Here is an 11,759-nt window from a genome sequence, read left to right on the forward strand (position 1 = left end):
TACAAACTAAGGAATTCTTGAAAATTCAACTTTGCTGAGTATCCTAAACTAATATTTTGTTGCATAACCATGGTTTCTGATAACTGCTTCGCATCTGTGGTGCATGGAGTCGACCAACTTTTGGCAACAGTCAACAGGTATTGCAGCCCAGGTCAATTGTACTACGTTCCACAATTCCTCTGCATTTCTTGCTTTTGCCTCATGAACAGCATTTTTTATGTCAGCCCACAAGTTTTCTATGGGATTGAGGTCCGGGGATTGTGCTGGCCACTCCATTAGTTGGATGCGGTTTGTCTGGAACCATGATTTTGCTCGCTTGCTGGTGTGTTTGGGGTCATTGTCTTGTTGAAACACCCACTTCAAAGGCATTTCCTCTTCAGCATATGGCAACATGACTTCTTCCAGTATCCTGATGTACTCAAACTGATCCATGATCCCTGGTATGCGGTAAATAGGACCAACACCGTAGTATGAAAAACATCCCCATATCATGATGCTTGCACCACCATGCTTAACAGTCTTCACTGTGTACTGTGGCTTGAATTCTGTGTTTGCAGGATGTCTGACAAACTGTCTGTGACCCTTAGACCCAAAAAGAACAATCTTACTTTCATCTGTCCACAAAATATTATGCCATTTCTTTTCAGGCCAGTCAATGTGTTCTTTGGCAAATTGTAGCCGCTTCAGCCCGTGTCTTTTCTTTAACAATGGGACTTTGCGGGGGCTTCTTGCTGGTAGATTGGCTTCACATAGACGTCGTCTGATTGTACCAGTACTCACAGGCAAGTTTAGATCTTCTTTGATCCTCCTGGAGCTGATCATTGGCTGAGCCTTTGCCAGTTTGGTTATTCTCCGATCCATTCGAGAAGTTGTTTTTCTTTTTCTTCCTCGTCTTTCTGGTTTTGGCTGCCATTTTAAAGCGTTTGATATCATTTTAGCCGAACAGCCTATAAGTTTCTGCACTTCTTTGTAGGTTTTCCCCTCTTTTATCCATTTCTTGATTAAAAGCCACTCTTCATCAGAACAGTGTCTTGAACGACCCATTTTACTTGGTTTTTCAGGACCACTGCAGGACAGCCAGCATATGCAATGTCAGTTGCCTTGATCCTTAAATAAGGGCCACCTGTTAACACCTTTTTTTTCACAAAATCAATGCCCTCCCTAATTGAACTCACCACTGCTATTTTTTTGAACACACCCCTTTCAGCTAATCATTCAATTTCACAGAATCAGTAGCATGCACCGCAGGCCTGTTGGGTCTGTTGGTTTTCTATACCTTTACTATACCCTCCAGAAACTTGCTTGCGGTGTAAAGGTTGAAATTTTAACAAAAACAGTGATTTATCTTGCTACTGTTGAGGGACTGCTATTATTTTGAACATAACTGTACATGTGGGTAAAAGGGAAAATGCTCTGCTAGCTACATAACGTACGTGACATTTGCTGGAGAAGTAAGGTTGATGCTCGCTAAGTGAGATATTTAACAGTTATTCCACGAAATCGAGTCGTACATGAGCTGACGAGGCACGTAGCACCGAGATTGAATGGAATACCTGTTTTCTTCTCTCCACATTCACTGGATTTTGACAAACGGAGCATTTTTATTTTTTGCAAATTCGATAAATAAAAACTTTATACAAAACATCCAACAAAACCCGTCCAGACAAACTGGCGAAATGACAGGAGCAATTTGTGAAAAATGCAATAATTCCTGAAAAATGAAAAAATACATTCTTACCATCAAATACTTTTATTCCATATTTTGTTGTGCTTTTTTTTGTGTGTGTTTTGGGGTTTTGTTTTCAAGAAGAGTTTTGTTTTTGCTCCGCCATTTTGTTTTTCTCTACTAACGGTATATGAGCTGATATCCTAGTACTAGAGTAGCCAATCAGAGTGCGCGATTGCCCATATCCAGTGAATGTGGATAGAATAATTAGCAAGATAACATCAGAGCAGAGTTGTGTTTTGGAAGCCCGTCACACTAGAAATGTACATTTTGTGTCTCTGTGTGCTGAGAAAAATCCTCTCTTGTGGCGCTGTAACTGAACAATTTACCTTTGACGAGAATACTGCAGAAACATCGAGGAAACAGCAAGCTATCAAACTCACGATAATCTCGATAACACAACAAACAGCAAAAAAAAACAAAACTAAATGGCTTTTCTTGAGGGGCGGCACAGTGGTGTAGTGGTTAGCGCTGTCGCCCCACAGCAAGAAGGTCTGGGTTCGAGCCCCGTGGCCGGCGAGGGCCTTTCTGTGCGGAGTTTGCATGTTCTCCCCGTGTCCGCGTGGGTTTCCTCCGGGTGCTCCGGTTTCCCCCACAGTCCAAAGACATGCAGGTTAGGTTAACTGGTGACTCTAAATTGAGCGTAGGTGTGAATGTGAGTGTGAATGGTTGTCTGTGTCTATGTGTCAGCCCTGTGATGACCTGGCGACTTGTCCAGGGTGAACCCCGCCTTTCTCCCGTAGTCAGCTGGGATAGGCTCCAGCTCGCCTGCGACCCTGTAGAACAGGATAAAGCAGCTACAGATAATGAGATGAGATGAGACTTTTCTTGACAAACTGATGTTTATTTCTTGAACTGCACGTCAACCAGCAAATTAATGTGACTGTGGAAAACCTTGAAGTCTCAGATCGCAGCTTTGGAACATGGCAGTTCGAAATTAAACGCACACCTCTTTATAACACACACTGTGGGTTTGGAGAAAATTTGAGAAAGTTTAATTTTTCACCTTTTTTGTGTGCAGGCAAGCTCGAGACAATAAGAGGATGCTACGTCTGCACCAGAGTCCTCTCCGGAACACCACAGACTGCAGATATGGCCCCTATGGACTACACTTAACACCCAGGGATGTTATCACGTTCACATTCACCTGATTTCTCATCACACACAGAGACACAATCACCTCCACACAGTACAGAAGGACTTCAGTTCCACACTCACATTGCGAAGTAATGCTTAGTGATGTTCCACTTGAATTTGCCAAGCCTTGTATTATCTTTATTGCTAACTATGGTTTTGCTCGACTTTGGCCTTGGATATGATTCAAGTTTTTGGATTAGTTTGCTGGACACTTTTTGGGATGTAATTTGTGGTTGACATTCGCGAACAGATCCGTGAAACAAGACGAATATTTATATCTTTTCTCTGTTACTGCATTTGTGTTCTCGTTTCTTTCTCTGTAAGATCAAAACATTAGGTGTACAGTTGTGGTCAGAAGTTTACATACAGTAACATGAATGTCATCTTAGATCTGAATGTCATGGCAATATTTGGGCTTTCAATCATTTCTTTGAACTGTTCTTCTTCTGTGGCGGAATGATTGTACAGCACACAGCTTTAATTAAAAAAACCATGAATTTGGTGCAGAAGTTTTAATTTTCTTTGGGTTTTCTGAAATCAACACCTGGTCAAAAATTTACATACGTTCACTTAGATTATTAATCCAGAGGTGCTGAAACTTCCAAAATGTCTCTGATCTTGCCAAGGCCGAGGTCTCTTAACTTCCTGTTAGTGATCATGATTGACTCCAGCTGGTAGCTTCTCTGTTCCTTCATAAAAAGGGTTTGTTTACAGCACTCATTGGATTGACCAACACACAGTAAAATGGGAAAGTCCAAGGAGCTCAGTGCAGATCTGAGAAAGAGGACCACAGATGTACACAACTCCAGAATGTCTCTTGGAGCCATTTCTAAACAACTGCAAATTCCAAGATCAGTTCAAACAATTGTATCCAAGTTACTGTGAGGTGTCATCACTTTGCCAAGCCACTTTGCTTCAAGAAAACCCAAACTGTCACCCTCAGCTGAAAGGAAATTGGTTTGGATGGTCAGGAACAATCTGGGAACCACCATGGCACAGCCCTGCCATGAACTGGAAGCTGATGGATCACTGTCTACAGTTCAGATCACCATGGACTAAGAGGCTGCTATCCAAGAAATAACCCCCTGCTCCAAAACTGACACCTTCAAGCTTAACTAAAGTTTGAAGCTGACCACACAGACAAAGAAAAAGCCTTGTGGAGGAAAGCTGTATGGTCAGATGAAACAAAGATTGAGTTGTTTGGCCACAATGACCACCATGTACAGAGGGACACTGTACCAGCTGGCAATGATGGTAGGATCATCATGCTCTGGGGCTGTTTTGCTACCAGTGGAACTGATTCATTGTACAAAGTGGATGGAATAATGAAGAAGGAGGACTACCTCAGAATTCTTCAGCATAAACCATCAGAAACTTGAACATGACTTGGGAGTTACAACAGGGCAATGAACCCAAACACGCATCAGAGCTGGTCGTGGAGGATAAAACAGGCTAACATTAAGCTCAAAACAAGTCCTGACTTCAACCCTATTGAAAATATATGGGCTGTGCTTATAAGTCGAGTCCAGGCCAAGAAAAAAAAAATTAATTGAACTCTACCAATTCTACCATGAAGAGTCATGAAATATCCAACCAGAATTCTGCCAGAAGCTTGTTCACGGTAAACAAAAATGTTTGGTCAAGGTGAATCTTGCGAAGACACATTTTACCCAAATACTATGTGTGCTGTATGTATAATTTTGACCCTTGTTGATTTCAGAAAACCCAAAGAAAATTGTGCACCAAATTCTAGGTTTTTTTTAATAAGCTGTATGCTGTACAATCATTCTGCCACAGAAAAAGAACAGTTCAGAGAAATCATTGAAAGCCTAAATATGCCATGACATTCATATCCAAGGTGACATTCATGTCACTGTATGTAAACTTCTGACCACAACTGTGTAACTCCATACTCGCAAACCCTGGAGTCAAGCCCATGCATTCTAAGGCTAAGATAGCTAAGCACTAGCTAGAATGATTTAGTTATCTGTCCAGAAAAATGACACGTCGCTCTATCTTGCAGTTACACTCACTAGGCAGGCTTTCCTTTTCTGCTGGAGGGAGAGCCGAGTCCGCCATGTTTGCCCACGCTGACTTGTTTTGGTTAAAAGTAGGTCAAACACGCCCCACGGTGGTCATGTGATGTTGTTGCTCACTTCCTTCTGCAATCTCTGGAATCGTAAAACATGGGACGCTTTTTATCTCAGCAAAATATTCACACAGGATACACGGTGTGTGTGCAGCAGTGAAACATCTTGAAACTCCAACAGCAATAGAAATAGAAGATTTTACCCAGAATTCAACTCTGCAGTCAGAACCTTTAATAACTGTAAGAAATTGTATCCTCTGATTGAAGTCTCGGATCTCAGATTTGGAGCGTAATTGGACAAAACTTAGTGTGCTCCTGTTTCTGTCTTTAGCATCGTCATTGCAGGAAATTACATATCATGACCTTAAGTGTCTGATTGAATTGTTCACCCAGCCTGTCCATTTGCAGATGGTACATACTGGTATGAATTTATTTAACCCCAGTAACTCATAGAGTTTGCAAATGCCTTGCCAATAGAAATGGGCCAGGAGTTGATTCAGTGGCTTCTCTTGCCCCAGTCATGGGATTATGATGAGCCACATGGAACAAAGGTTCGCTACAGCTCTTTGGGACCAGCAGTTGGGTTTTCTCGTCCTTAGTCTGAATATCTTGTCACTCAGTATTACATATCTTGAATTATAGAAAAATAGGAGAGCGTGACATTAGACTAGATCTTTTGAGCATTGATTACTCTCACTTGGTCAAAAGCATGTCTCATTGTCTTTTCATGTGTCTGATCCAGAGGGAACTCCCCGATGGGAATCCCTGTGAAAGCCCTGAAGTGGAACTTACATCAAAGGCCCTGGGACCACCTCCCCAGCCAATGCTAGCTTCCCCTCATGTGTTGCTACAGTACGACCCATCTGCAAATATGCTGTGTACTAATGTTTGAAACCCCGGATGATTTGCACCCAGAATCAGCGCATGGTTGAGGCGAGACTCGACACTATGCTTTTTCCCCTGAACTTGAATCATGATGGACACAAGGGGAATTCCCATGCACAGCCCCAACCTTACCTTCACCCATCATGCTGTACCCAGTGCCTCACCTAGAACCAGGCACTGGTGAATTGAGGTTTGATTGCACCCCAAATCCACCAAAACATGATAGATAGCCCCTTGGATACTTACAGGTATGTAGTGCATCTCAGCTTATTTGGGGGTGGCCTGTGCTGTATCAGGGACCTGGCCCAATGACCCCACGTCCATCATGTGGTATTGGGCCTTGATGTGCCCAGGCTCCTCACAGAACTAGAACACCAGCCCAGATCTTACTCCCGCACTTGCAGCCCTGGAGTCATCAATGTGCAAGGGAGAGGGGACAGATGCAGAATGGGAGGGAGACCACAGGTTTGGGGAATAGGCTTCGAGGAAAGGATGAAACAGAGAGAAAGGGTGGTGTACCCGCTTGCCACAGGAAATGCCACCAAATGGTCCTTGGTCAGTTGGATCGCCACATCCAGCAATGCCAGGCAGTGACACTAGACATACTCCACTGTTCCTTCCAGTAGCTGGATGATTAACTGCTGCAGTACCATTGTGTCAAGGCAGGTGTCCCGTAGTTGCTACGCAAATGTAGGTGGCCGAACTCATCCATCAGCACGCAGAACTGCTGACAGTGTTATTCTGGGGTGTGACCGACCTGCTGCAGAGTGGCCTGTCTCAGGTCTGGGTACTCCAGCACACTAGCTAGCTGGGGCTCCCCAACAGGAGTAGGAGTAGACAAATCACCCACTGCAGCCAACCCCACACCTCCACAGCTTACTCAAACAGGTCGATGAAGGGTTTGGGGTCATCCTGTGGCCCCATCTCAGTGAGGTGTGGTGAGCTTGTGGCTGCCGCGGGCGCTGTGGTTGGGGTATCTACCAACTGGATCAGACCCCGGAGCACCTACAGATTCTCCTGCTGGGCCTCTGTGTGTATGATGATTGGTGTTGCATCTGGTGGATGTTAGCAAGGGCATGTCTGCTCTTCAGCTTCAGAATCCCAGGTTTCGGCACCAGTGTAACACTTCAGGGGTTCGGGAAACTGAAGAGGTGTTGACAGGTGGGTTGATTTGATTTTTTGCTGTTTATTGTGTTGTGGTGATTTAGCTAGCTTGCTTTGACCTCACCGCAATATTCAAATATACACGGAAAAGGGGTGGAGCACGTTGATTTTGGGGTGTCTTTAAATTACATATTCGTAAAATCTGGATTTTTAAAAATTAAAAATAGTTGTAAGTGTGAACGTGTCATGTGCCGTTTTCTGCTGAGGACTCAGTGTTCTTTCAAAATTATTGAAATTTTAAGAAAAGACTTATTAAATTCATTATTAAATCTGACAAAGCTGTTGACAAAAGGATAAAAATATAAGTTTCGTGTTTTAGTTTTCAAGTGAAAAACTCTGAGATTTGTGTTCACATGTGTCGTAACCTCCTGACTTTAATCTGCGTAATTTTCTGCACCGTGTTGTTAATAAAGCGCGGAAAAACATCCTGTTCATCACGGGATTGTCTCGAGGGGTGGGACTGAGGGACGGGTCATTTCCTCTCACAGTCCTGAGAGAGAGAGTCTTCTCCAGAGCAGCTGCAGGTAATCACCAACATTACAATATTTTTATGTAAATAAACTGTTTTCTAATGAAATGTAAAAATGTATTGAAGTGAATCAGTTATAAAGTACAGAATTATACACTTAGGTTTACATTTATGTTATTCAAAGTTATGTTTTTTCTATCTAAAGCTATTATTATTATGCTGCTAAAATGAAATCTCAGTAAGAGATCTAGAATATTCCCAATTGTTATTGAGATTTTTTTTTTCAAGTCAAATGTATATTATTGAGATAAATTTGACTATCTTCAACCAAATTTTGACTAAAATAAGCTTCCACTTGTTAACGCGCTGTCTTTTGGAGTGACGTAACAACGGTGGACATTACCACAGAAATCAGAAATACGTTTTAAATGGATAAATGTGTCCCTTTAAACGTCAGCGCTGTGGGTACAGTGTGTTCTCTCTGATGGCAGGTGTGTGTAGGTGTGTTACAGGTGTGATGGACATACAGGTGTGTTTTGCGCTCTCATTGGTTGCTTCGTTGGCCATCGTCAACGCTCAGGTGCCTCACTGGGGGGCGTGTCCCGAACCGAGCACTCAGCGTGGCTTCAACCTCAGACGGGTACCGAGTTCACGTTCACACCTTCACTACTGCTGACTGCCCCTCTTCCAACACACCTCAATCTGTGTGTGTGTGTGTGTGTGTGTGTGTAGTTTATGGGACGCTGGTTCGAGGTGGCTAAGCTCCCAGCACAGTTTGAGAAAGGGAAATGCATCGAGACGAACTTCACGCTGGTTTCTGACGGCTCAGCTCTCATACAGAGCTCCGAGATCCTGTAAGTATATATGTGTGTGTGTGTGTGTGTAGGGGGTTTTCTTCAAAAATGAATGGATTAAAAAATCTGACTTTACAGTTTATGTATTTATCTTTGATCCGTTCACCAAGGATTTCCTCCTGATGTGTTGTTAATCACTGAATTGATTCACATTTTACTGATGTAGGAACGGCGAAGTGAGACGGATTGAAGGAACAGCTGTTGTTGAAGACCAGAAGAACCCGGCTAAACTGGGCATCAGCTTCTCCTACAGTAAAACACACACATTCCCGTTTCAGTCAGGCAGAGTTACATTTGGAGAAGCTACACTTGTGTTCAAAATAATAGCAGTCCAACACGACTAACCAGATCAATCACTGTTTTTGGTGGAAATTATATTACTACATGGCAAATAATTTACCAGTAGGTGTAGTAGAGTCATAGAAAACCAACAGACCCAACATTCATGATATGCATGCTCCCGAGTCTGTGTAATCGAATAATTAAGTGAAAGGGACGTGTTCAAAATAATAGCAGTGTGGAGTTTAATTAGTGAGATCATTCATTCTGTGAGAAAACAGATGTCAGTCAGGTGGCCCTAATTTAAGAATGAAGCCAGCACATGTTGTACATCCATTTCTCTCTGAAAACCTGAGAAACATGGGCCGTTCCAGACATTGTTCAGAAGAACAGCGTGCTTTGATTAAAACGTTGATTGGAGGGGTAAAACGTATACTGTAAAGAAGCGCAGAAAATGATGGGCTGCTCGGCTAAAATGATCTCCAGTGCTTTAAAATGGACAGCAAAGCCAGAGAGACGTGGAAGAAAACAGAAGACTACCATTCGAATGGATCGAAGAATAGCCAGAATGGCAAAGACTCAGCCAATGATCAGCTCCAGGGTGATCAAAGACGGTCTGAAGTTACCTGTGAGTACTGTGACGATTAGAAGATGCCTGTGTGAAGCTAATCTATCGGCAAGAAGCTCCCGCAAAGTTCCACTGTTAAAAAAAAGACGTGCTGAAGAGGATACAGTTTGCCAAAGAACACATCGACTGGCCTAAAGAGAAATGGAGAAACATTTTTTGGACTGATGAAAGTAAAATTGTTCTTTTTGGGTCCAAGAGCCGCAGACAGTTTTTCAGACGACCCCCAAACACTGAATTCAAGCCACAGTACACTCTGAAGACAGTGAAGCATGGTGGTGCAAGCATCATGATATGGGGATGTTTCTCTTACTGTGGTGTTGGGCCCATTTATCGCATACCAGGGATCATGGATCAGTTTGCATATATCAAAATACTTGAAGAGGTCATGTTGCCTTATGCTGAAGAGGAAATGCCCTTGAAATGGGTGTTTCAACAAGACAACGACCCCAAACAGACCAGTAAGCGAGCAGCATCAGGGTTCAAGACCAACAAAATGAAAGTTACGGAGTGGCCAGCCCAATCCCCGGACCTTAATCCGATAGAAAACTTGTGGGGTGACATCAAAAATGCTGTTTCTGAGGCAAAACCAAGAAATGCAGAGGAATTGTGGAATGTTGTCAAATCATCCTGGGCTGGAATACCTGTTTACAGGTGCCAGAAGTTCTCAGAAACCGTGGTTATACAACTAAATATTAGTTTAGTGATTCACAGGAATACTAAATCCTTAAGATTTTTTCAGTTTATACAGTAAATATTTGGAGTTTGTAATGAAAAATGCAGACACTGCTATTTTTTTGAACAGCCCAATGTTCATTTTTCTTCATTTTCTGTAAAGTAATTAAAATATTCATACATTTTTCTTCATGTTTTGATGTAGAATATAGTGTGCAGCGTTCCCAATGCATGGAAATAAAAACTATTATAAGGATTTTGAGCTTTACTCACGTTTTTAAAACACACTGCTATTATTTTGAACACAACTGTAAAAGCTTTGTAATGAATATGAGAACGTGTGTGTTGCAGTTCTTCCCTACACTCCGTACTGGGTTATCTCCACGGATTACGTCAGCTCGGCCGTGGTGTATTCCTGCACAGACGTTTTCAGGATCTTCCACGTGGACTTTGCGTGGATTCTGGGACGCAGCCGCTCTCTGTCCGAGTCCACCATCCAGTGTGCGAAGCAGATCTTCATGGAGAACCGCATCGACGTGAGCCGCATGATCGCCAGCTCACAGAAGGACTGCGACAGAACCACAGACAACCGGGCTGTGTTCCAATCCTCTCTGTAGTGCTCCCTCGTTCACGCTCTTACTCAAGTTCCCTTGGTACTAATCACTACAGATGTTCTCTTTATGTATTTGTGTCTGTAATGATGATTCTAGAACCATACTAACAAGTTGATCATATCTTCTGCACAAATTCAACTAGTAATGGAACCCCACACAGGAATCTTCTCATCTCAATCACACACTTGTCAAGCAGCAGTTAGATTCTAGAACCTCCGTGTTTCCAATGTCTCAAGAACTAGAATTCCTTAGACTTAACAGTAAAGGTTCTAGAACTTCCTGCAAACCCTCAAACTCCATAACTGATCTGAACTCTAGAACTTTTGCACTGAAGATTGTAGAATTACAGAACTGAGGATACTCGATTCAGATTCTAGAATCTTTCTACTGGTGGTGTGTAGGAGGTTACGACTGATCTAAATTTTAGAACCATGCTATCTGAAGCTGCTGAAACCAGGTCTGAAACAGTCGAACTTTTACACTGAGGATTGGAGAATTCTAGAACGGTGCTGAGGATGCTCGAGCCAGCCTCTCGAGAAGTTTAGAACCTCTTTCACTCAAAACTCTAGAAGGGTCCAATTGTAACTTGAATTCTCAAACTTTGCCATCTGATGATGCAGAGGATCAGTAATGGAGTCGAGAGTCCTGCTATCTGAGGACTCTCGAAGCAGACGCCAAATAATAATTCTAGAAATGAATTCCCCTCACTTTGATCTAGAAATTTCTAGAACCAAAACATGCAGGCCAGACACCTGCACACTGATTAAATCTAGAACTACAATCATGCTACTAGAACCTTCACCGTCTGAGTCAAATCCTCATCTACACCAGAGGACAATCAGAGACAGCTGTGTGTACGTGAGAGAGATTTTTAATATATTGTGTGTTTATTGTTAATGGAGTCACGTGATGCACATTGTTTCTAACTCACTGACCATATATGAAATGAAAAACATGAAAATATATCCCTCTAAACCATCGTGTGTGTGTGTGTGTCGCTGCTCCTGTACTCTCGAGAACTGCAGCTGATCAGAACCCGCATCTTTTCAGCGAGTCAGGTTATTTGGCTCAGAAGAGTCGACTCTTTCAACACGCAAACGTCTCAACCCTTTGTTATGACTCTTGTTCTTATTTTTGTGTAACTGGGGCTGAAGGTCACATCAGTGAAATCTTTACTTTCTGAATGAACAGAATAATGTTACTGCGGGCTGCGTTTTATAAAAATGTATTTTAAATCAGAGT

General features: G+C 42.6%; 1 protein-coding gene across 1 annotated transcript; it reads left to right on the forward strand.

Moving 5' to 3' along the window:
- The first annotated feature begins 7,444 nt into the window (after nucleotides 1-7,444).
- On the forward strand, nucleotides 7,445-11,496 carry apoda.1 (apolipoprotein Da, duplicate 1). Its single transcript, XM_060920902.1, has 5 exons — nucleotides 7,445-7,525; nucleotides 7,962-8,110; nucleotides 8,203-8,324; nucleotides 8,491-8,576; nucleotides 10,255-11,496. The coding sequence occupies exons 2-5, from the start codon at nucleotides 7,988-7,990 to the stop codon at nucleotides 10,518-10,520; spliced, it is 597 nt and encodes a 198-aa protein (XP_060776885.1). The 5' UTR covers nucleotides 7,445-7,525; nucleotides 7,962-7,987; the 3' UTR covers nucleotides 10,521-11,496.
- Nucleotides 11,497-11,759: the final 263 nt, after the last annotated feature.

The sequence above is a fragment of the Neoarius graeffei genome, chromosome 1, assembly GCF_027579695.1.
Source record: "Neoarius graeffei isolate fNeoGra1 chromosome 1, fNeoGra1.pri, whole genome shotgun sequence".
Classification (NCBI taxonomy): domain Eukaryota; kingdom Metazoa; phylum Chordata; class Actinopteri; order Siluriformes; family Ariidae; genus Neoarius; species Neoarius graeffei.

What these genes read in the sequence shown, in the direction of transcription:
- apoda.1 (XM_060920902.1), top strand. Translation starts at nt 7,988, where the DNA reads ATGGACATACAGGTGTGTTTTGCGCTCTCATTGGTTGCTTCGTTGGCC. An exon ending in GTGGCTTCAACCTCAGACGG is followed by an intron (nt 8,111 to 8,202) that starts GTACCGAGTTCA and finishes GTGTGTGTGTAG; the next exon opens with TTTATGGGACGCTGGTTCGA. An exon ending in GGGCATCAGCTTCTCCTACA is followed by an intron (nt 8,577 to 10,254) that starts GTAAAACACACA and finishes TGTGTGTTGCAG; the next exon opens with TTCTTCCCTACACTCCGTAC.